At 45.7% G+C, this 25515-nt stretch overlaps 1 protein-coding gene across 2 annotated transcripts in view; it reads left to right on the top strand.

The window, feature by feature from the left end:
* The window catches only part of MFGE8 (milk fat globule EGF and factor V/VIII domain containing), a 386330-nt gene that overhangs the window by 235857 nt on the left and 124958 nt on the right, over positions 1 to 25515 (top strand). For both annotated transcript variants that reach the window (XM_069624298.1, XM_069624299.1), the window contains exon 5: positions 16062 to 16243. In XM_069624298.1, coding sequence (XP_069480399.1) covers positions 16062 to 16243 — 182 coding nt within the window. The remainder of the gene's footprint in view (positions 1 to 16061; positions 16244 to 25515) is intronic.

Here is a 25515-nt window from a genome sequence, read left to right as displayed (position 1 = left end):
GCAGTGTGACTGGTGGATACAATTCACATTGTGATTTGGAAAAAGGAGGTATCTGTACCTGCAAGTAATCGGGCAAGACGGGGGGGGGTTGTGGGGGGGTTGTGGGGGGGGGGGGTTTATCCATCTGCGGCACATGCCTGCAAACCCAGTTCTGAAAAGCCAAATCCACTTACTCTTTTAATGATCTCTAGCTCTAGATACAATATTTGAAGACAGTGACTCTAAATGGTAGTCATTTTATATCGTCGGTGATTACCCTGAAAACTTGCCATGGGCTGGGGGGCTCAGATACAGGACTCTGAGGCCAATGGCCTTGTAAATCCTTTTTTTAATTATTTGTTATTGTGATACGGTTTTAAACTAGCCTTACACAAAATGAGTCCAACCTAACACAATTTCAAGGAAAAATATAGAACAAAATATCATCACCATAAAATCTCATTATTTATTTAAATAATGCCTCAATACTCCATTTTATAATATTTATAAAATGTCTTCTAAAAGTGTAAAAATATTCACCTTAAGTGACAATAGTCTCTCTATTTGTATTAAAAAAATATAAAACCCAAGATGGCATCGTTTTAATACTACTATTTTATCTAATTTCCCAATGAACAGCATTGTCTAACTTTCCAAATATTTGTTGGATTGTGTAAAATTAGTGATCTTAGATTGTGGAGTATTTATAATCAAGGTGCTATGTGTTATACACTGTGCTGATGCATTTAGAAGTCTTTGTAACCCTATTGGCGTTTTGTCCAATAATACGATGTTGTCAGCATATGCTAAACATTGAATCTTACTATTACTCAAGCTGAGTGGAAATAAAATAACCTGCTCAAATGCCCTATCCAGGTCAAAGATGTGCCAGTTCAGCAGTGTAAGGGACACAATACATCCCTGCCCAAGTGCAAAATGCACTTAGATATTTTTCGACACATCTCCCTTATTACTTAGTCTGACCTGCAAATGGGTATCTTTACACAGCATAATTTTCATATTCAGTAAATTCCCCCACATGTCCAAAGTTAATCAAAGCTTACTTCTGCTGGCCCGGTCAAAGGCGTTTGTGAGGTCAAGACTTGCTGCATACAGGGAGGTTTGTAAATCTTTTAAATCATAAGGTCTTTCTAGTGCCTAATAGCAAGTACCAAATGTGTCATCATTTGTGGCATAGGGAGGCATCGCCTGTGTGCGATCTAGACTTCTCAGTCGGCTCATCTTTTTTTTTCTGCCAATTTCTTGGCAATTATTGAATATTGGATTTCAGAAATAGAAGTTGAGGTTTTTACGGTTTAATTTGGCAAGTCCACTGATATATTGCTAATATTGCCATCATTCTATACAAATGTCCTTGTTAGATATTTTTACCTCTAGGCCTCTTACAATCTCATGCGCTGTTTTATGTGTTTCTCTGATTTCTGGCGTGGAGATAAACTCTTTGCAAATCATTTGCAAAATGTATCCTTTTATTTGGGGTACTGACTAAGGTCATTACCAGGCTTCGTATTGTGCAGGGCACTCCAAATGTTATCCTGCTTTTGCAGTTCTAGTTTCTACTAAAATCTACCCTCTACACATTACAAAAATAAACATGCCACATAATAACCAGCCATGCGCAGCTTTAATTATTCTGTAATTCACTTTATAGATTGTCTGCAGTTCATAATAAAAACACACAGATAGGAACACGATGTGCGACCATTGGACACATGCAACATTGGAAACAAACTGAGAAGAAAAATATGTATTCCGACTTATCTGCACATACTGTTTTGACAATCTGACAATATGATGCAATGTGGTTATATGAATAGCCATTTCAGAACCATTTCCTGACTTCTATCACACCAATCAAAGAGCTCTCCTCTGCACACCACAACATGGAGCTCCTTCTGCAAGCTTGGCACAAGAGACGCATATTTTGTTTGTATCAACCTTGAGCTGTTACAGCTTTGGGCGCAGCAACTCCCTCTTTTACAAGCGGCTATCTTTATATAGAAAACACATTTGCTCTCCAGTGGATGAAGAACAAAAGGGTTCTCCTGGTGTCTAATTTGACTTTTCGCTAATCAGTGAAAGTTTATCTAAAACGTGTACAAATCTGTCTTCATTTTCACATTTATGCTTATCAAAGGTTTAAGATGTTTGTGGGCCGCTGACGGCAACACCCTTTTGAAGCACAGAGACTCTCTCTCTCAATCTGCCACTGCTGACTGCAGCCCAGTGAAGCCACTCAACAGTCTCCTCTTGCTTCCACCCTCTGAGCACAGCACACAGGCAGCTTGGCTCAGCACAGTCCAGCAACCCCAAACTCTGACTTTTTTTCTTTTCTCCAACAGCCCCTCCTTTTTTTTCTCTATTCCTTTTCAAGCCTTCCCTCTGCAATCCCACTTCTCCTATAGCTTCCTACAGAAAACATATCATTTTCCAACTCTGGCCGTTATGTCATCCATCAATCAGACATCTTCTCTAAAATGGTCATCCCTGTCAACTCTCAGTAGTTTTTCAGAAGGCTCTCTGTTCCTACCCTGTCACCTTTCTACAATGTTCAGCTCAGTGGCCCTGGATAGATATTTGAAACACTCTGTTGGAGTGGTTGCGTTCCAGGTTCTAGACTATGATTAAGATGAGCATCCATTTTTTTATTTATTTGGCTACTGTTGTTGCTTCTTGTGCGCATATTTATGATGTGCCGTGTGACAATTTACTTACACTCGTCACTTATTTCCAGCGGAGAGTTCATTTTCATAATGCCAGTTTGGTGAGGCTGGTATCTGATAGTCCTGCTAGGGGTAGTATAATGAGGGAGGATTTTATGGGGAGGGATTTACCCGCTCCCTAGGAAGGACGACTACCTACGCAGTAGCATACCATGTCACATCACACCCCTACCTCCTTTAGCCCCTTTGTCCGATTCCAGTCTTTACTTGGACTCTAAGATTGTCTATTGCTGTAAAGCAGAATCTCTAAAAGCAATGGTCCGGACTGAGATGAAGAAGAATGGGAGTAATAACCATGTCAGTATTGAGACGAGGAGGCCACGTGAAGATCCAAGGATTACCAAGGGGAACCAACAAAAAGGACGCATATTGTTACAAACGGCAATCTAAGTATAAAAATAGATAAGGCATTGTCTCCCGGGTCGAATCCAGCCTCGATGGGCTGCAGCTGTCGAACGTGCAGGAGGCAGGATTTTCAAAAGGGTCTGCAAGAATCAGGAAGACGCTGGTGGATGGCCAAAACACGTTTTGGTGGGCACCCGGGAGCAGTCCCACACACTGAAGCAACCGAAGGAGAAACAAGCCAAGGCAATCGGTGGGAAGACCGCCCCCACAGAGCCAGTGAGAGCCAGATGCCCCGTGCCTCTGCAGTCCATGGAAGTCCAGACGACGTGCTACGGCCCTGAGAGTGGTAAGGGGAAGGACGGGAGATGCAGATGGGACACGGGAGAGAACTGCATGCAGGCAAGAGCAATTTCACCAGAGTCTCTCTGCCGACACCGGGCAGGGAAGACTTACCAGAGTTGTGAGTGCCACAAACCTCATTCCAGTGGCAGGATTAACCCCACGGACCAGCATGGATGTGTCAAACTCCACCCGGCATAGGAGAAACCCTAGAGGCGACGCCCATCATTAGAGTGGCTGATTCAAGCCCACTGGCTACCAGAGAATGGTTGAGGACCCAAATCAAGAGAGCCATACAAGTCGCCTTCCTTGTGCTCAGGCAGGGAAGTGGGCCAGCCCAAAGAAGAGAAACAAGGGTCGAGGACCCAAACCAAGAGAGCAATACGAGTTATCTTCCGCTTGGCAGTGAAGTGGACCAGGTGGGCCAGACCAAAGAAGAAGAAAGGAGTCTGGGTCGTGGACCCTCTTAACACTGGGTGTAAGTGTGGTAACTTCATGAGAAGAAGGGTAGTGGAAAGGAGTCATCCCCCCCCCTGGTTGTAAGAGCTTGTGTTTGCAAATACCAGCAGAAGGGAGGCATTCTCCTGGTAATGCAGACCAGGAGGAAGGTTCAATCAGTCTGGGCAAGGTAGTGATTCCACTCGGTCTTTATGAGACTGAGACCAAACGCCAGGAGAAGGGAGAAATTCTCCTGGCCCACCGAAAAGGGAACATTGGTTGATATGGTTTTGAAACTTTGACCTTGGGATGGGAGTCACAGTTTGAGACTGACTGCCAGGAGACGGGAGACATTCTCCTTGTGTCATATGTGAGGAACTCATGGTCGCAGCAAGTAAGACAGACATAAGTGTTCAGTGTTTAAGGGTGTTTATTGTACACTGAATGCTGTATGCAGGTTGGAAAAATGCCTAATCTGCACCTATATCTAAGATGGGAGCAAGTGTCGACTTTCAAATGAAAAATAAGACAGTCCTAGTGGCGTCATGTCAAACTAAGAAGGGCCTAAACTAAGAAACCTATTGCCAAACCTCACAACTAATTCAAAAAAATGGTGTGGGATGGTTTTCAAAAAAAGAAAGAAGTGTTCTTAAATAATATGTCAGCATGCGGCGGCCTGGGTCTCCCTTCCCCACGCTTTGGACACTGGGTAAAATGGAAGCTTGGATCACAGTACAGTCTTGGGCTTCTCCAGCATGAGACGACAGTTCTATTGGCAGCACTTGGGACACTCTCGAGCTTTCAGCTGTCATGCCGTTGATGTCCAAGTCTCGTTTCACTTGAAAGTCTCTTGCCTTCGAGGACCCGACGTGTTCAAATAACAAAATAAAAGTTCCTTTAACAAATGGAAAAGTTGGTTAGGGTGATAATAATTCACCCTTGGTCCCCCTCTTCTGAGCGCTGAACCTTCTTGTATCGTATGCGACAAATCTTAATGTCTAACATTTTTAAACCGTTTCAGACATACTGTTTCTTGGGACTTTAGACTTTGCCCCTCTTGGGATTTGCTTCCCTTGTTTCTTCTTACTGTGGTATTCACTTCCCTTTCTTTCACTTAGTTTGCATATCAAAGGCTTTAGATTGTACAGGGATTTTGCTTGATCCTCTGTATGACCACTTTGACCTATTTTGCTGGTCCTCCTACGGCCTTCTGGTATATGTAGTTTTTCTCAGATGGGGATCGAGAAGAGTCTCTTGAGATAGCACCCATGTGGTGCCGATTTCCCTCTGTTGCTGGCCTCCCCTTAACACTTGTTATAGTTCTTTACACAGTTCATTGAACTTTTTCAAATGTTCCACGTTACGCTTCTCATTCAACACAGCCCGGTTCTTACCGATTTCTCCCCTCGACTCACCGGCTGTGATGAACCTCTTGGCTTTTCTGCTTCATCTGAGTCAAGGCCGGTACCACAGTCGTGGGAGCTTCCCTCGCTCCTGCCTATAGGCATAGGCTTGCCCCGTGTACCATTGACATCTGCTACAAGACACTGGTGCTATTGTTCGTGGTCTTAGGCTATCTTCCACGAAGGTTCGGCAGGTCTGGGACGAAAAGGGCAATGTCACTTCTCCTCGTCATGCTCTTGATTCTGCCATCTTTCTCCTTCGCTTGAACTGTCGCGCCTGCTTAGCCGTCTCGTCATGCTGTCTGCCATGCTCCCCTTGCTCGTATTGAGCTCTCTGGCTCCACCTTTTATCCCTGTGGGGAAGGAAAAGGGCAGACAGGTGTATGTGATTCTGATCAATTGCCTGACTTTGCCTGACCCTTGTATTGGGACATGTCAGGTAAACGGCTCTGGTGTTAGTCTGTTGTCCTTTGTGTTGTGCGCAAGTGTTAGAGTTAGAAAAGGGGGGGGCAGTGGTTTGGAATGTCCTACGTGAGAGGATGCGGAAAAGGTGTTTCCACTCCCCACACCGCACTCCCCGAGACCCCCCATCCAGGTGATACTCCCTCACTGGTCCACCCCAGGAACTGGATGCAATAGTGATGGCCGTGACCTGGCCACCTGGTTGACAGATGCCTGGGGACTAGCTAGGGAGACACCTTCAGGTTTCTCGCACAAAAGACTACTACGTTATTCTTTAGGTTACTGTTTAAGGGGCAGAATTGGGGATTTTTTGACACTGGATGGTGGACATTTTTACTCTGACAGACATCCTGACCGTCACCTTAGATCTTTAATTGAGGCAGGGTACCCCCTCTTAGGAATAGGAAAAGATGGTTTTCTTTTGCCTTTCTACCTAATGTTATTAGCCCCAAACATGTCATCTTTGTGTCAGAGTCCTCCTTCTGCACCCTTACACAGCTGGTACACAAATTGTTGTCCATAAAGCATGCCTGCTCAGAATGGAGGCATTTTGTTACCAAACTTGGCACTTATAGTTGCTGTTGCTTTGGCAGGTTAGTATTTCCATAGTCTTAAAGCACATAGGGCATTTACACAGCAATCCTGAAGAACTACCTATTGCAAAGCAATGTATGTTTATATATGTTCAATTATTTTTTTATATTTTGCACTGTTTATGACAAAGCATATCAATTTTAAATTGTTCTTGTTTTTGATATAAAGATATGTGCTTAATGTTTTGTAACTAAATTAAATGCACAATAAAATAAAAAAAAACATAGGGCATTGTCACAGATGACCTTAATCATGCCAGGAGTCTGATAGATGGTCTAAGGGTTTTTATTTAACAGTTCTTTAGAATGGACGATGTGCAGATCAGTTTGACTAATAGGTTCTTCTAACTGGTCCCTCAACCTCCACTGGGCACCTTCCACTCAGACGCAGGCTTACCTAGCACCACAGGTTAGCGTGCCTCCTGGAGCTAACTGGCCCCTACTGCCTATGCTAGCCTATCTACCAAAAAAGGGCCTTGGGGCCAAGGCCTTATCTAGCTTACTCCCTCTGGGGTTTTCTAAGGGTGCCCTACTCTAGTACTCCACAAGGATGGTATCAATGTTGGTAAAAAATGGTGCCTGTATTTTCTCAACCCTTCGCCTTTCTCCCACTTCCTCTCTCATTCCGGTTTCCCTCCCTCTCTCTCTGCTCACCCCCTACTCCCTCCCATCTTTTCTCTCTCTCTCTCTCTCACACCCCCCGCCCGCACTCAGTATCAGCTGTGGTGAGTATTTATTGCTCCCTTTGTTTTTGTTTGACAGGTGCCTTGGTGTTAGAATCTGCATTGGTGGCATTGCCTCTCTCGAATGCTCCACTGAGGTCTGTAATGAAGGCATGGTATCAAAGTAACACACACACAAGTGATCACAGTTCAAGGGTGTTTATTGAACCTTATCAAGGGTGTGATAAACGCAAATCTAAATCTTAGATGGAGCAAGGTAGGAAAATCGAATAATAATAATAATGCAGTCCTAGTGGAGTATTATCAAAATAAAAAGTCCTATACTAAAAAAAACTTGCCAATCCTTACCGTTCATTTACAAATAGTGTCGGGAAATGTTCATGAAAAAGGAAGAAGTGTTCACAAAATGAAAGTCAGGATGTTCAGTCCATTGGCCTCCTTTCCCCACGTTTTTAGCACTGGACAAGGCGGTTTACTGGAGCATAGCACACTCTTGTGCTTCTTCGGCACAAGGACACAGGTCCATTACCAACATCGGGTCCTTCTGTGCCCAAGTCTCTTATGTTATCAAAGTCTCTTGATTCAGAGGGCCTGATGTACCAAAAACAAAAGAAAGGTTCTTTCCCAAATACACAAGTCAGGTGAGTCCCTCTTCACCCTGGATCCCCCTCTTCCGGACTCAGATCCTCTTTATACAACTTGTCTCCCTCAGCCGGGCTCGGACCATTCTCAGCTAAATTCATTGGCATCCCTCAGTCGGATTCACATTTGCCACCGAAATTTCTTTTCGCGGGTGACTCACGGTTCATCCCGTATCCCCCTCTTCTGGGCTCAGACACCATTTCCACAATTACAGTTCGTATTAGTTATCGAAGACTTTTGAATGTGCACAGGGTTTGACTTGACCCGTAGCAGGACCACTTCGATTTCCCAGTTCACAATTTTACACTCTCAGTTGATACCAACAGAGACCTTTCGAATGAGCACCCACGCGGCACCGGACCAATCTGTATATGGTATCCACTATAGTTCCAAAAGTTCAGTCACTCCTTGGATATTCAATTACATTCACGTCTCTCATCACATATGCCTTTAACTCTGTTCTCTGCAGATTTCTTCATACAATGTTTCTGCTTGCAACCTTGGCTCTAGCACAGACCAGTCTGCTATCAGTCTGCCCGACTCACCGGCTGTATGACTTTATTGGAGTGACTTTGTTGTCAGAGTCAAGGACAGTACCATGGCAGCAATCACTCCACCCCATCTCAGCCGTCGATGTGGGAAAGCCACAGGCATCTTCAACACACAATGCACCTTTCTTCAGCTTCAATTCCCATTCTTGTGTTTCTTATCCTTGAGGGCTCGTCAAAGTAACAGTTTTCTTCCTCTGAAAAGGCCAAGGGCAATTCCCTCCTTGCAACCCTTTCTTGTCTCGCCGTCTTTCTCCTCGTATTAAACTGCCATCTCGGAACTGCTGCTTCCTTAGATGTTTTGCCTCGTTCAGAGTGTGTTTTCATGCTCCGCCTTTTATCCGTGTTGGGTAGTGTAATGGAAGTCAGGTGTGTAATTATCAGTAATTGCCTGACCCTTGTGTTGGGACATGTCAGGTATATGGCTTTGGTGTTAGTCCATTGTTGCTCATGGAGAACTGTACATGAGAAAGTGTTTGTGTTCGAAAACGGGAGGGGGGGGGGTTGAGTTCCTAGATATCCTACCTGGTAGGATGGGGAAAAGGTGTTATTGCGAAGGGGATACTGCGTCTCACCCTCCGATGTCGCACTTCCACTCCCCAAGGACCCCTCATCAAGGTGATCCTCCCTCACTGGTCCACCCCAGAAACTGGATCCAAAAGCGATGGCCGTGTCCTGGCCACCAAGATGACAAATCCCTGGGGATTAGCTGGGGAGACACCTTCAGGTTTCTCACAGCTCTCCCATTATTGGATTGCAGGGTGGGTCTTATTGTTCAATAACAAAGTAAAGATATCTCTGGCTAGATTTAAGGATTCAAGGCATTTGGTGATTTGTGATACCAGAATAAACAGTCAAGGTACACATAGGGGGTTCAAGGACTATGGCCCACCCAAATCCCTCAACATGCTTCTGAGGCAGGATCAGATGTGGCATAGGCCCTGGCGGGCCACCTACACAGGAGGGGTGCTTGTTCCCCTCCGAAATGGTCAAGGCCTGACCCTATCGCAGTGTACATATTGCTCAATGTGCCTTTGTCATAGCTAAGGGGCTCTGTCAGTGTTAAGATGTGTACCTTGTTTAGCTGGAAGGCAGATTGCCTAAGACTCCTTGCTCTAACTAGACATGGTCCAGAGCAGGTGATAGGGCTAGCTGCTTCTTCTCTTGCTACGGTTAAGAAACCATTGCTAGCAGATCATGGAGTGCTATCCTCTGTTCCATTAAGAAACATTTAGTAAAGGAGCACGGTTTGGTTTTTGGAGTCATGCTTTGTTTGCTCCTGAATTTAACAAACATGTTAGATCACCTCTGCTGAGAATGAACAAGGGCAAATAAACAGTTCTATGGGATGGACCCCACTTGCAAGGGTCTACCTCACATTTTAGCACTCTTTACAAACTGTAGGAGAAATGGCCATTTACATATCCTTCTGGTCCATACCACAGTGACTGGCACGCACAGAAATGCCAGGCAATTATTTTCTAAATAGGAGTTCAACCAGCAACCCTACTCATGTGGTTCTATCTTTTTGGTGTCCTCAGTGAGGTGCGGTTGTGGTTTAGGATCTCTGTAGACACCGTGAGTTTATGGTTCACCTCTCGATTATCAACTTAGAGTGACAGTACAAGAGTTTAGGCATCTCCCCAGAAGATAAATATCCATGTGTCTGGGTTACTGTTGGTACTCCTGTTCAGGAGGGGAGTGCTGGACTGTCTGTATGGATGGTACCAGATTGATGCACTCTCTGGTATGACACAGAGAGCTGAAACATAAATGTGGGGCATTGAGAGTGTACACCCTCTCATAGAGCAGGTTATTTGGCATTGTTAATTCCCAGTACAGGGGCTCTGCAAGGATAAAGTCATCTCATCTTAAAACCTGTTCCCATTAAAAGATAATGCTATAATGTGGCATGGACCAGAAGGATATGCAAATGACTATTTCGCCTTCAGAATGTAAAAGGTGCTAAAATGGTGATTGCAGAAAAATTAGGTGAAATGTTGTCAGGGCGGGGAAGGTAGATGTATGGTTGCAATCAGCAATAGCCCATTACACATGAGCGAGGGAAGTCTGCTGGGTAACAACTTTTGGGGAAGTATTGGGTCTCTTCTGTAGGCATTTCCCCCTCCACTCAATGGGAGGATACCACAATGGGAGGATACCCTCTGGTTTCTCACAGTATCCAGTCCACTTCTGTATGCCAACAAGGGTGGAAAGGGCCATCACTTTCTTATGAGATGCATGGAACCGGGAAAGCTAGAGCATCAAGAACCTGACGGAATCTATCCAAGAAATAGCATATCGAATATCGGGCATATAAAAGTATCATTTAAGTAGTAAATCTTCATTGGGCCACCCATTTACTTCTACCTACCGCAAGTACAATTTTGCCGAGAGTGTGCCTTTGGTAAGAGTTATGTTTTCTATTATTTGTATAGTGCCTTCTGCCATATGTAATGACATTGAAGCACTGTAGGAAGAAACTAAAGGTAAAGCAAGAGAAAAACCTATCTTTCCCTGTTTCTAAGAGTGGTTTCCCTGCTTCAACTAAAGATCTAAGGTGTCTGTCAGGATGTCTGTTAAAGGGAACGTCTCCAGAGTCCTGTGTCAAGAAAATCCTACTTCTGGCCCTTAATAACGAAGCACAGTGCTGATCCCAGGAGAATGTCTCCCTTCTCCTGACATTCAGTCTTAAAAAACCTGGTGGAATGACTCCCTTCCCAGCTCACAAATTAAACATGGTTTAAATTAAACTTCCAAATAATAGGCCTGGCGGGACAATCCCCTTCCCCAGGTCACAAAGTTCCAAAATAACAGCAACTTCATAAGCCAGGAGAATGCCTCCCTTACCCTGGCATTGGGTCTCAGTCTCGAATTATCCCAGGGGAATGACTGCCTTCCCCAGGCCGGTTGGACCTTCCTCCCGGTACATGTTACCAGGAGAATGACTCCCTTCTCCTGGTAGTTATGAGACAGTCTCCTACAATCAGGGGGAATTACTCCCTTGCCCTGGTCTTCTCTTCATTAGGTTTAACAATTAAAACTCCCACGAGTGTTGAGGGTCCGCGACCCTGCTTTCTCTCTTCTTCTTTGGTTTGGCCCACTCGGTCCACTCCCTTGCCAAATACTGCCACAAGGAAGATGACTGGTATTGCTCTCTTGGATTGGCTCCTCGACCCTTGTTTCTATTCTTCTTTGGCTTGGCCCACTTAGTTCACTTCCCTGCCAAGTACTGCCACGAGGAATATTACTTTTATTACTATATTGTGTTGGGTATTCCACCCTAGTTTCTCTTCCCCTCTCTTTGCACCCCCCTTGGCTGCCTCGTGTGCTAAGTACTGACATGAGAAGACGATCCTGTTTGTAATCCCGGTACAGGGTTTGTGCCTCCCACACCTTTTGGCTCCTACCAGTCCTGCGCCTCTCCCATAACCTTGTCTGCACCCGGGATGCGTGGCTGGTTCTTCTTGGGGTCCTTCTGCTAGCACTGTTGCGCTGGCTTCTCCATGACTCGGTTCCTATGCCTTGTGAATCTATTGCCTTGCCCTTGGATTGACGGTTTGGATACTGCTTCCTGCATTCGTCTCACTGCATGCCAGCCTCCTGGTACTCTCTGGACGCCATCAGGTAAAGGAGCCCCGTTGTCTTCTTGACTCTGGGAGCAGACTGCTCTCAGCTTCTTCTTGTCCTTCTCCATGTTTCCTTCGTGCTTCCTGGGCTTCACAGTCTGCCGTCCTGGTTGGCTGTGTCTCCCCTTCAGCCAGTCCATCTTTGGTCTTTACCATGTAAGCAGGACATCTCCTCCCCAGAATTCTATACGGCTGCAGTTCCTTCCTAGCATGGTTCTTCATTGCTCCTTTGTCCAACCACGGCTCAGTGTTTGAGTTAGCTATGTTTATGATGTTATTTTTCGTTTCAGCAGTTTCCAGGACTTTAAGATAATCTACTTTACAACAACACATAGACCTAGTCTCTGCAAAGAGATTATCAGAGGAAGAAGAGGCCAGGATGGGTGTGGGTGTTATGTTCCTGCAAGGGCTACACCTTAGATGGTCATCCTTCTCCCTGGGGTCCTGGGAGGGAGTCCCTCCACATGAGACCCTCCCTCATTATACTACCCCCATGTTGGCCATCGGGTAGCAGCCTCACCTCCCTGGCCTCATGGGGAGGGGTCCACCCCTTTGGAGAAGTGACGACATCTAGTGATTTGCCAACGCCCCGAGGGCAACTGTCTACAGTGGAGGGATCTGCCATACTTTACATGCAGTGTCCATGCATATGGAAGAGACTGTGACAGATGTACCAAATTGTTCGTCGGGCTCTGCTGTATGCTATGGGGCACAGTACTGCATTCAGCATAGGTGAATAGTGATGCAGTCACATACAATAGCTATTCAGCAGATCTCTTACCTGGACTCAGCAGCACTGTCGTAGCACACCTTACCTGAAGCAACACACAGGTACAATCCAATAAGAATATGATTACAAATGCTGAAGAGTAATTAGTTGCAAAGCGCCCCAATAAGACAAAAGAACGACTCATCAATGATGCTAGCACAATACTGTAGCAAATCACAAGAACACTCTGCCAACAGTAGGAAACAACTCTCTGGAGACATAAATGCACAAGTAGCAGTAAAGCTGTCCCCAGTGGTGAATTAAAGTATTAATACAAAACGCAGATACACTGGAGTGAGTGAAGGGCCCTTGTTCTGGTCAAAGGATCCAGAGTAATAGAGAGAAGTGCAATACCAGGGAGGATTATGAAATATTGGCTCTATGAAGAGTCAGCCATTTGTACCCAACTATGGGGACAGACTTTAGAACCCTCTATGTATTGTCATTTTATTAAATTGTGTATCTGATTTGTAGACCATCTCAGTACCTGGAGATATCTAGGTGTTGCATTCACAGCCATAGTAAGGATCTCTTTCAGGGAATAGCCACACCCCCAACGCGCTACTGGATGAGAAATGGTTATTTACGGTGTCTATGTAACAAGACTCAAAGCATCCAGGAAAGGGCACTACCCCAAAAAACCTCCTACAGAAAAGGGAGATCTGGAGAAGACCAACTTGAGGAGCTGTGTAGTGTGCAATTTCTCCATGATTAATGGAGGGCAGATGACCTAAAAGACGCTGTGCATGGTTCAGAGGTCCTTAAAGATGCTCTTCTGCTGGACCAGCAGTCAGAGGTGTCGCGGGAGCATGATCCCAGACATATCCTGTTCGGAAGTATGGGTGCTGCATTCTGCATTATCAGACATTTGATCCAGTACCCAGATAGATGGCATTGACCTAGTCCAGCGTGGAGGAAATGATGGCTGTCATAAAGGAAGGATTGATTGGCTAGGGACTGAAAGTGAAGACATTTGCAGAGGATGTGATGTAATGGGCATTTGTATGGTGCCTTTCCCTGTTGGTATGGTTTCAACGATCTATAGGTTGAACGCATTTGGGGGGCCGAAGTCCAAGTATGGGAAATTCATTAGAGGGTTATAGAATGCGTGTGTGCATTTTAGCTGGAGTGAAAGTAGGTAGTGTTGTCCAAGTCCCTGCTAGTAGCTCTTGCTGAGTAGGCATGTGGGTGGGTGCAGAGAGGTAGTATGGAGAGTATATAAGAGAGATTGTATGTGTGCAGCTAGACCACATTTTATTGTGTGGGGAGAGCTGCATTCTAATGGCAGTAGTGCTGGCAAAGTATGTGAAGCAGGTGAGATGGGTGTACAGCTAGACCGCATTTTATCGTGGGGGATAGCTGCATTCTAATGACGGGGTGTTGTGTACTGTGTCACGATTCAACGACATGCAATAAATGAGTCACCCCTCAAATTCATTCGAATGCACTCCAAATGGCCACCGCAAAAGATCACCCCGATGTACCCCACTGACTGCCCTCACATCTGAGTGCAAATACATTGGCTACTATCACACAATAGCCTAATACAATAAATTGGATCAAAATTCGTCATAGTGTAATACATTGTTTACCCCCATTAATTCTTCAAAGTGCAATACATTAGCACCACCTATAAATTCCTTAATGTCCCATAAATGTCCTTATGGTAAAAGCTGGAACTGATTAACAAGTTCATATGACGGAGTAAAATAAAGGACCAGACAAGTTTAACAACGAAGTGTTTCAGCCATAAGTTCTTTCTTGCAGAGGGGCGCCCTGACCTCTTTTTGAATGTAAAAGAAACTTGGGGTTGGTCACCCTAAGTTTCTTATGGTGATCCAGACGTGGATCCCTTGCTCACTGTGCTCAGAGAGGCACAGCTCCACCTCACTGATGAGGCCCGACTAGACCGAAACACGTGTCTGAGGCAGTGGCATCGCCAGGAATCAAATTTAGGAGGGGCACAGAGGGGGCCAAAGACAAAAGCAGGGGTGGCACAGACAAATGTAGGGGAAGAACATGGTCCCTGCTCATTTTAGGTAGGGGGGCACAGGGTTTCACAGGGGGCCTGCCCCCCCCCCCGTTCTCCCCCTAGCGACGCCACTGCTGGGAGTGCTGTTGGTACTCTTGTTCAGAGGAGGATTGCCTAGTATTTCGGTGCTGGACTGCTCAAGTGGGCGGGACAAAGACTGATATGCAAATAGCCATTCCGCCTTTGTGAAAGTTTCAGTGAGCTAAAACATGTGGCTGCAGACTGAGAGTGGACACATTCCCACAGAGCAAGTTATCATGCTGTGTTCTTTCTTGCAGAACCACGCCCTAACCTCTTTTTGAATAAGTTCTTTAATGTTGAAATATGGAAGTCAGTATGTGTGATCAACTTTGTTCAGCAATGTTTGTGCATCCTAGGGGAAATGGAAACACCAATTGGGCTGGGGCGGGGCTGCGAGAAACAGTCACCCTTCTTTGATATCCTTCCTTTACTTTGGCATTGTAGTCCTAGAGAACCTTTTTTGGTCTGCTGTCCTTTCCAAATATATTCTAGTTTGTGTTTGCATCCTCCTTTTAACAAAATGATTGAACTTCTTTTATGATAAAAGATTTTAAAAAAATATTTAAAACAATATACCCAAATATGCCCAGGTGGAAGCCTGATATGTTGTCATGTTACTGGGTAGATCAGGGGTCTGCAAACTTTGGCTCTCCAGATGTCCCAGTAGAGGCTCAAAATGCTGCTACCGGTTCGGGGGGAGGGTAGAGCGGGGGAGACGGTTGTTAATGTTATTTGAACTATATAAAACTAATTTCAAGATTACATGAGACATTTAAATGGAACATGAGACCAGCAAAGTTATAGAATGTTGTAAAATGTTGATTTAACCCAACAAGGACTTGAACAAATGTCATATAATCGCCACAGGTGTATATGAGAAATAATTATAACATTTTTAAAAAGGCCCCTACCATTCTCCAGTTTCGTAAAACACAAAAACAATACCTGCTGGAGGGAAACAAATCCCTCCCACCAGCAACAGTACTGTCTTATTGCATAAAATGCCAACCCCAATTCTGGCACCTGCTGTGAAGCACCCCAGTGCGCTTGAGCTCGGTTCGCGTTATAAGCGATAACATAACATAAAATGTTTTGGATTATAACTGTCCTTGGCTCCAGCAAGCACAATCGATGCTGCCGGACCATGGGGGTCATAGTTCAGCCGGGTCATAGTTCAGAACATCTGGAGAGCAGCAGGTTGCGGGTCCCTGTGGTTGATCATCAGATAGCAAGCGACTGGTTGTTGTACAGATGTTTTGGTAGCTAGCCTCTTGATGGGTTGTCAATGTCCTCGTGCTGGTAGTGGTTCCACCGCCACCATGTTGATGCAATGCCGCTGGAGGATGATCTTGCAAGCGATACTGCACATTATGCACGTGGCTTCTGCTCTACCATCACGTGTTGTGTGTTTACTGTGCCATTTCTTTTTGCCAGGTTGCGCTGTTGCACTGGGCATGGAAGGAGGGGCCATTTCAGACTCCCAGATCTCGGCCTCGTCCGTACACTATGGGTTCCTTGGTCTGCAGCGCTGGGGGCCCGATCTGGCCAGACTCAACAAGCAAGGAATTGTGAATGCCTGGACATCCAGCAACTACGACAAGAGCCCATGGATTCAGGTGCGGAGTGGCGGAAACGCATGCCCCTTGGTATCATTGCTCCTTACCACCTGCTGCTGCTGCTGTTAGCAGTAGTCCTGTTGCGAGTGTGGGGCACTGGGGCTGGTAACCAGGGTTGTTCTCCATGAAATAGGGTTTGGGATTTCAAAGTCCGGAAACACAAGGAAAGGAAAGCCGAGTGTTTTGAGAACACAGTGAGAATGAAGAGAGACATTCCTAGTGATTGTTTCGAATGTCAAAGTTTCGAATGTCAAAGTTTTGAGAAAAAACATGCATCGAAAAAATGTATTTTTTATTTTTATTTTTTTTTAATGGGGGGTCCCCCTCCAATCCCTGGTTTGTTACCCCTTAACACCCATTTTGGCATTCAAAACTATATATTCGAAGCAATGCCTGGATACCCATTGGTTATAGATCAGCTGCAAGAAAAAAATGCAGCATTCTCGTGTAGATCGCTGCACACACAAAAACATGTTAATTGTAATATTCAAAAATAATTTGGTGGTTGTGTAAATTGCACATCATATCGAGTAATTTGCAATCGGTGGGTACTCCGCATGTTTAATTTTGTAATGCAATGCGTGCCACTGTAATGGTTGCAAGTACCTCGCCGGAAAGTGCAACACAATGGGGCAATTGGAGTGTTCGGTGGGGGGGTCTCTACTGGAAGCGGGCCTTATCATTCTTGGATTTCAGTTGGTCAAAGTTACTCTAAGATTGTTAGAGAGTTCTAAGACGCACGGCCCCTAATGACCAGTCTGGATAAGACCCCCAAATATTAGACTGCTCATTCTTATTCTTATTAATATGTATTGCTATTGTTCTTTTGCTGCTATTATCATTATAGAGTGTTGATCTAGGGGGATATTAAAACCTAAATCCATTCCCACTCAAGCTCCTGCACGCCCAGGGGATCGAATTTATTTATTTATTTGTCAGTCATTTGAAGAGTGCACCAAACCCAGAGGCGGCGCTGGTTACAGAAAGTGCAGTTAAGTTAACTTGGCACAGCAACAATGTTAGTAAAGCTACAAATGCGGTTGGGCAGTCTTACCTCACCCAAAATAAAAGTGAAATTAGGTGGCCTAAGGATCCAAAACTTGGCAAAACCTGTGGGCACCAAAGGCCAACCATGGTTACCCCAGTGGCACACATTGCTTGCCAAAAGTACCTTGAAGGTCCGAGCAAGCAAAAGAAGGGTGCTATTGCGAGAATGGTAAGTGAAATCGTGTTCACTGGGCATAGTCCTAGGCAGTGCCCAGCAGACACTGAAAGTAAGGTCAGTGTGAATGGGGCTGGCATGAATCCCATGTCCGGGCCCTGTGATATGTTTCACTAGGCTTCAATCACAGTGCCCTCTGTGCATTGTAGTTAGGGTCACTGTAAGCACAACAGTTGTGTTCACTGTCCCATGGGCATGGGCGAAAGACATGCCCAGCTGGCACTGCATTTGGTGTCGCTGGTGCCAAGGTGTGTCGGTACTGTTGGATGAGCACTGTGCCTGCACCATGACACTGGGTATTCTAAAACGACATGGCCAGCAGACATAGTAAATGGGGACGCTGTGCTGGGCCATGCCGTAAGTATGATGTCTACTGGGTTTGGCCGCAGGCCATGCCCAGTGGATTTTCAGGTAGGACCACTGCGCGTGGACCATGGCAGAAGGCTATACTCGAGAAACCGTGGCTAGTGAACACTGAAGGTAGGATTTCTCAGCCCATAGCATGAATGGTGCAGAGTCTGTGTACCCAGAGCACAGTCTTGATGGGCATTGCCTGTGTTTAAGTAGGTTGGTTCACTGTGCCAGGGCATGTCCAGAAGTAAAGTGGGCTTTCATGATGTGAAGGCCTGCATCCTGTAGTCCTTCTTTTCCGGACATGGCCTGCCACATGAAGGCACAATGAAGTTCTAAAGTGGCCAAAAGGCGTGGCATGGGCCCATGACCCAGCCTGTTCTGCCAGTCACTAAACATGGGTTGCCAGACACTGCTCCCCAGGCCTGTGGGCGTTCAGTGAACTCTGTGGACTAGGAGAGTTAATTTTCTCATGCTAACAATGGAAGGACATGCATACATGTGCATCGGCCACCCCCTGGGTCTGCACACCTGCCCACACTGACTCTTTGACCAAATGTGGTCATGTTTTCCTAAAAGCATCATACTTCACCATTTTGCGGCATGCCTTTGCCTTCTCCCGGGTGTTGGGCAGAAACCTGTGCAGTTCCCTTAGGGACCACTGCAAAAAGTTTAAGACTACAGGTGTTGGCAGTAAATCCAATTGGTAGCAGTCTGCACCACCCAGATTTACCTGGTAGCTGTGGCTGAGCAGTCAGACTTCTCTCAAGAAGAGTTAGGCAGTATATAGAGTATACACTTTAGGTACAAAAATACAGTAGCACAAGCAAACACTGACCAGAGCTTTGGTATCAAAGTATATAATTATTTATTTAAAAACACACTTGTAAAAAATACACTGGCACTAATATGTCAAGCAAGTTCAAACACAGTCACTAGAAATATATACACCTCCCTGATTAATTATTCGACAAGTCTTAGGAAAAGAACACCACTTATTATCAACAGAGGTGAGCGCTTAACCAAGATGGCACTACAATAATTATTTAAAAAGGGAGAGAAAAGGCAGAAATAGTAAAGCACACAATACCAACAGCAAGTCAAGAAAGGCAGAGTCTACTGTAGAGCAAACATTTTATAGGCCAGGCCCACTCTTGGAGAGAGCAAGGCAGAATGTGCCCAAGATCAAACAGTTGAAGTACACTTTAAAAGTCTTTGCAGATAGTTCAAAAGGAGTTGGATCAGTTCAGAAAAGTTAGTTAACAGGTCCCAGGTCACCCCCGGATAGAGAGTCAAGGATTTACGGGACACCTTGAACAGTCTGTTGCAAGGGAGACCAGGCGGGACACAGTACCTGAAATGGTGAGAAGGCTCCAACGGGGACAGTTGTTCCTGGCAGCGGGTGCAAGTCAGTGCTTTGTCCAGGGGAAGAGAAGATCTCGACGTGGAGGAAAGGGTTCTACGTTATTTCGCCACAGTATTTTTCATCGCAGGTTTTTTCATCGCCGTTTTTTTTTTCCGAAAAACTCGTTTTTTTTTTTTTTTTATTTGGGGGGGGTTACCCCCCAAACTCCCCGTTTTTTTTTTTATTCCCTTACACCCACAACCATATATTTAATTTTTTAATCCCCAAAAAAAAGTGACTTTTTTTTCAAAATAAAAACGGCGATGAAAAAACACACGATGAAAAATACTGCGGTGAAATGCGTGTATACCGAGGAAAGCTGGAGGTCGTTGCACTGCCAGGGAAGAAACCAGCCGCAGAGTTTCCCGGTTAAAAGGTACTACCCTTTTATTCGCGGTAGTGGTGAAGCGTGGCTATCCGGCCGCCGGGGTGCTTGGATTCGACCATGAGACGATCCAGGAAGGCGAAAAGAGGGCGAACTGGTTGACCCCACCAGTTCAAAGGAAGAAGACTCTCCAGGAAGAAGATCTTCTCTGTCGTTGGGAAGTGGTGAGTCGGTTCAGCAGGGCTCCACCGGTGGTGTCGTCGTTGCAGGTCGGCTCAGCTTCTCCCTCTTCGGATTCTTTAGGTCCTGTGGCGACTTCTGAAGTTCCAGTCCCCAAAGCCCTGCTTTTATGCAGAAAACCCCCATTCACCAGTCCTAGCTGTCACTCAAACATGCTAAGTGGTGAGCCGGGCGTCTCACCACTGGGCCAATCACACAAGAGTGCGACTTGAGTTGCAGAGGCAACTCAGTCCAGGGTGCCTATTCCCCCTCCCACACATCCTGTAGACCCAGACAGAGTGGCACCACTTTTGGAGGCTTCTGTGTAGAAGCCCGCCAAAAGTGGAACAAAGGGCTTGACTTGGGTTGGAGTTGCAGAGGCGAACACAAATGCCATTTCAAAACAGAGTCCTGGCAAAAAGACCCAACCGGGGAATAAATATTAAATAAATAACCCAGCAGTATCTTTAACATTGCACCAAAAAAGTGGTGCGTTTAAAATGAATGGGAAAATCCCATAGGAAATATTCCGGTGGAATATTTTGCGTGGTAACCACTGCCACCAGCCAGAAACTCGACGAGGGGGGACTGCACAGTGCCCCCTCGAAAAACAGACCCAGGGGCAATCTAATTACCCCTACCAGTACTTCCACAATATGATGGGTTTGTACTGGTTCTGGTCATAATTTAAGACTAGTAAAGTCAATGGTGACTTTCCATGCCCTGGGAGACAGTAGTCAGTCCCAGGGTATGGAGCCTATGTTTGGGGGTCACTATGACACCCCTGTGTTACTGCACTGAGGGTGCTGTGTAACACACTTACCAAAAAACACATGAAGCCCTATGGAGTAAAAGACCCCATAGCCCATAAAACACATTACAAAGTCAAAGGACATTCTCAAATCATGCCTAAGAGTGGGAGAAAAAGAGTCTCACTCTTAGCAGGAAAAAAAAATAAACCCCAAAAATCCAGCAAAGCTGCTGGGGGACTCACTAGGCTTGGGAAATTAGCCTATACAGAGAGTTCTCCCTAACACCGGGTTACAGCATGCTTGATGGGGCTGAAATATGTCAATTTACCAGGGTTTTTTCCAGCATGGGCTCTGCAGACTCGAATTTGGCTTTGCAGAGCCACGATGTTTGCCAATTGAAGATTTTGAGCCTGCTATCCACTAATCACATTTCTGCATTTAAATTCAAATTTGAGCCCGCAAATCCATTGTGGACCAAATGGAAGAAATGTGCATGCTTTTTTTGCACCAGGCACACTTTTTTAAGTTGCACCAGTATCTAACAGTAAAAATGTTGCGGCAATCAGTTGTGCACTCAACAAAAATTCCCTAATGGAAGAAGTTTCAGTGAGATTTGGCCTATTTTGTATACCTTGTAAACGCACACCCACGACTAGGGGACGTTCATGCTAGGGAATCTTTTACCACGCAACACTGTGGATCTCGTTACTCTGAATGTCTAAAATTGTCTATCCTTCAGAGATGGCTCCTTCATAATGGGTGAGGAGGTGCCAACTCGCCTGCATTTTGGAGGAGCTGAAGCTAGGCCCCAGTGAAAATCTGAGCGCTCCCTCTGCTACAGCCCCTCGAATGGCCTATGTTGCGGGGGAAACAAGGTCTCCCCTTGGGTGCAGTAACCCAGCTGTGTATGGGCAATGAATCATGCAAGTCTGGGGCGTGTTCTTTTATTTTAAGTCTATATGTATTGTAATCTGATGATGTCATCACTCGTTTCCCAGCGGTAACCTCTCCCCATGTGGTCAGGGCACGGCACCCTCTGCCTGATCCTGAATCTGGAGGCAGCTTTATGAGGGAAGACCACATGGAGCGAGGTGACCCTATGAGGGGTGATATGACCTTGGATGAGACGTGTTGGCCCCTTTTCCTTTTAGGGATACCCCTTCCATTCCCGTGCCTTAATGTCCTATTGTCATGGATCCCTTCAACCACCCATGAAAGCTTCTGAGAATATCTTCCTGTGGTCTATACATAAGTTGCCAAGAATTGACTACCATTTACATGCATGTGAATATACTGCAACTGGAAAGCTGAATGGAGTGATGAGGATAAGCAAAGGCGAGAAGAACAAGATGCGCTCTAGTGGTGGGCAGTGCATAATAGGTGCTGGGACATTAACAATTCTAACTAGCTGACAGGGGAGAGACGCTCCTTAGGGAAGTTTTGCCCTCTCAGTGTTGACTGAGGGACTGCAGAGCCAAACTGTTTGTGGAGCCAGCCCGCTCAAGGAGAAGGCAGAGGACTGCGAAAGCCAAATTGCTGTGTGGAGACCGCAATGGAGGAAGGAGAGAACAGACTTCCTCATTTACATGGGAACCTGGGAGCAGCCTCAATGCTGCCCAAAGACTGGAAAAGGCTCAGGAGGCAAGCGGGTGCTGCAAAGGTCGTGGAAGCCACCGGACAAAGCGAGGTCGAGATGGGACATCAAGAGCACTTCCCTCTTACCACAGAAGACCTGAAGATGCCACGAGAAGCGGGTGAGTCCTGCAGTTCCTGGGTACCAGGGTGCTTCAGCAACCCTACCAAAGAAGGATAAAGGAAACTTGAACAAAGAAGATGGAATATGAAACCCGATATTATCAGAAAAAGACTAATAAAATGAATGTGAGAAATATACCAGTTTGCAAATGTGTAAAGTTCTGGCAGGAGAGTATACCAGGCACAGACAAATTTACAAGTGTGCAAAGGTAGTCATAAGAAAGCCTTGGCAGGAGAGTATACTGGGCAAAGTCAAGTTGGTAAGAGTGTAAAGTGGCTTACATGACATCCTGGGAGGAGAAGACACCAGGCATAGCCAAGACTACGAGAAAATGTTACATTAAAGAGCAGAAGAAACCCGGCAGGGGAGTACACCAGGTATTCTATAAAATTGGGACTAACCACCAAGTTGTTCAATATACAAGTCGTTTTTTTGTTAATCTGACAATTCCAAGGAAGACTCATACCATTAGGCGTTTAAAGTATCATGAAGAGAAAACCTGGGTAAGGGAGCAATCCCCTGGAACTGTGAACTGTATCCATTGGAAACTTTGTGTTGAAGTTACCCCTTTCATTTTTGAACATTTGTGCACTTTCAAGGCCACAGACATCTTTTTCACCTTGGAGTTTTATTTTAGAATGTGAGGGCCAGAATAGTATTGCAGACGGAGGACATTTTTGCTTTGGACATCTTGACAATGGACAGACCCTCAGTTTTGTATGAGATGGGGAAACCGCTCCTAGAATTGAGGCAGTGAGGCATTTTCCAACCCCTTTTATTTTGAATAAAAGTGTATAACCAAAACTATGAGTTCTCTGTGTACTGTAAGGAAGGCATGGCATCAACAGTAAGACAGACACAAATTATCACAGTTTAAGGGTGTTTATTGAACTTCAAAGAAAGGTTTGATAAACGCCTATCTAAGCCTAAATCTATCGATTGGAGCAAACTATGACCATCAAATAATAACACAGTCCTTGTGGTGTCTTGTCAAAATAAAAGGGCCTATGGCAGGTTGCTCAGGCCGCTGGCCTCACTTCCCCATGTTTTCAGCACGGGACAAGGTGGTTCACTTGAGCATACCAGAGTCTCTGGTGGCTCTACCTTGAGGGTGCAGTAAAAAAACAATGAGTTCTTTTCTGGGTCCAAAATACATTCAACTATCCCAACGCGAATACCTCCCCTCTCGAGCTCTTCGCTCCTCTACCTCCAACTCCCTCAGGGTCAGTCGTTTTTCAAAGAAACGAGCTGGGGGTAGATCTGTCTTTGGCTGGGGCCTCCCTCTGGAACAGCCTCCCTGCCACTCTAAATCTTGAGGAGTACCCTCTCCGGTTCGGGAAGCACCTCAAGACCTTCCTCTTTTCTTCTGCCTTTGCTCCCCCTCTCCCCTGCTGATCCGTTCTCTCTTGGCACCGTGCACCTGGCTACCCTCTGTCCTCCGGCCCAGGTACCTGCTCACCCTGCCACCCTCCAGCACTGCCTCCGGGCCACCCCTTGCAAGGGGGGGGGGGGGCTGTATGGGTACAGATACAGACCCCAGTCTGTATCTGTACCCATACAGCCCCCCCTTTTTCTTCCTCCACTTATCAGACCTACCCTGTCTGCTGCCTTAAACCTAGCACTTGCAAATTGCTGGCTGCACTACCACTGTTTGTTGCCTTTATTATTTATTTATTTATGGTTATTTATCTGTTTCCCCTCTGGTTCGCACTTTACACTTCTCCCCCCCTTCCATGCACTTTTCCCCTCCCCCTCTCCCATGCACTCACGTGTTCTCAATGTCACTGGGCCTAGTAAGATCGTTGTTTTGACCCCCCCCCCTGTTCCCCTCCCCTCCCTTGCCTTGTCACGCTCTGAAACACTTGTGTACGAGCGCAATAGAAATAAAATATCAATGAGTACCACAGCAGCAATCGATTCTCCCTGCCTTGACTGTCGATGCAGAAGAGCTCCGGGTACCTCTGACACACAATGCAGGATTCTTCAGCTTTGATTCCAGGTCTTGCGTTTCTTATTCTCGAAGGCTCAGGAAAGATGAAGGCTTTTGGTGAAAAGGTCAAGGACACTTCCCTCCTTGCAACCGTCTTAGGTCTTGCTGTCTTCCATCTTTTATTAAACTGCCATCTTGGAACTGCTGTTTCCTTGTGTGTTTTGCCTTGCTCAGAGTGTGCTTTCGTGCTCTGCCTTTTATCCGTGTGGGGAAGTGTGATGGAAGTCGGGTGTGTGTAATGATCAGCAATTGCCTGACCCTGCCTAACCATTGTAGTTGGATATGTCAGGTATACGGCTTAGGTGTTAGTCCATTTTCTTTTACAGTGAGCTGTCTGTGGAAAAGTGTTCGCATTGGAAAAGGGGGTGGGTTGAATTCCTAAGTATCCTGCTGGGTAGGATGTGGTAAAGGTGTTACAGGGAAGGAAATGCCACATCTCACCATCCGGTGTCCCACTTCCACTCCCTGAAAACCCTTGATCCAGTTGATCCTCCCGTACTTGTCCACCCCCAGGAACTGGATTCAAAAGCGATAGCCGTGTCCTGGCCACCTGTGATAACAGATCCCCAGGGACTATTGGGTGAGACACCTTCAGGTTTCTCACAGTACGCATCACATTCCTGGCTCCTCACAGTATGCATTGGTGCATGCTTGTGAGTGATTGTGTATATGTGTGTGTGACAGTGTTCATTTATGTATTTATTTTATTTATTTGAGTTTATAAAGCGTGCAGCGGCCCTGGGGCATCTTGGCGCTGTTACGGGATACTTGTTTAGGCGAGCAACAGTTTACATAGTGTGACACAGTGGTACGGCACTCTTGCAATGGTGTATTAAAGTAGTAATGGCAACAGTATGTAAACATTAGCATGGTAACCGGTGCATTTAGGCGGTAGGAGATAATGGATCAAGCTGATACTAAGCTGGGTGGAGCATACCAAGATGTTGGCGGGATCTAGTGGAAGAGTTATGTTTTCAGTGCCTTAATGCCTGAATATATATGCAAATGAATGCAGGTGATTGCTGAAGATGCGAGTGAATGAATGCTTGTGATTGCATGAGTGTATGAATGGGGAATGTGGGAGTGCATGAATGTTGCTAATTGACTGAGTGTATACATGAATGTTGCTAATTGACTGAGTGTATACTAGGGGAATGTATGCGATTGAATTGATGCTGCTGATTGCATGAGTATATGAATGTATGCAGATTAATGTTCTTTTTCTTTAATCAGAGTGAATCTTTGAAAGCGT

This window comes from Ambystoma mexicanum, chromosome 11 (genome assembly GCF_040938575.1).
Source record: "Ambystoma mexicanum isolate Mex_15411 chromosome 11, UKY_AmexF1_1, whole genome shotgun sequence".
Classification (NCBI taxonomy): Eukaryota; Metazoa; Chordata; class Amphibia; order Caudata; family Ambystomatidae; genus Ambystoma; species Ambystoma mexicanum.
This window is presented reverse-complemented; position numbering and strand designations above follow the sequence as displayed.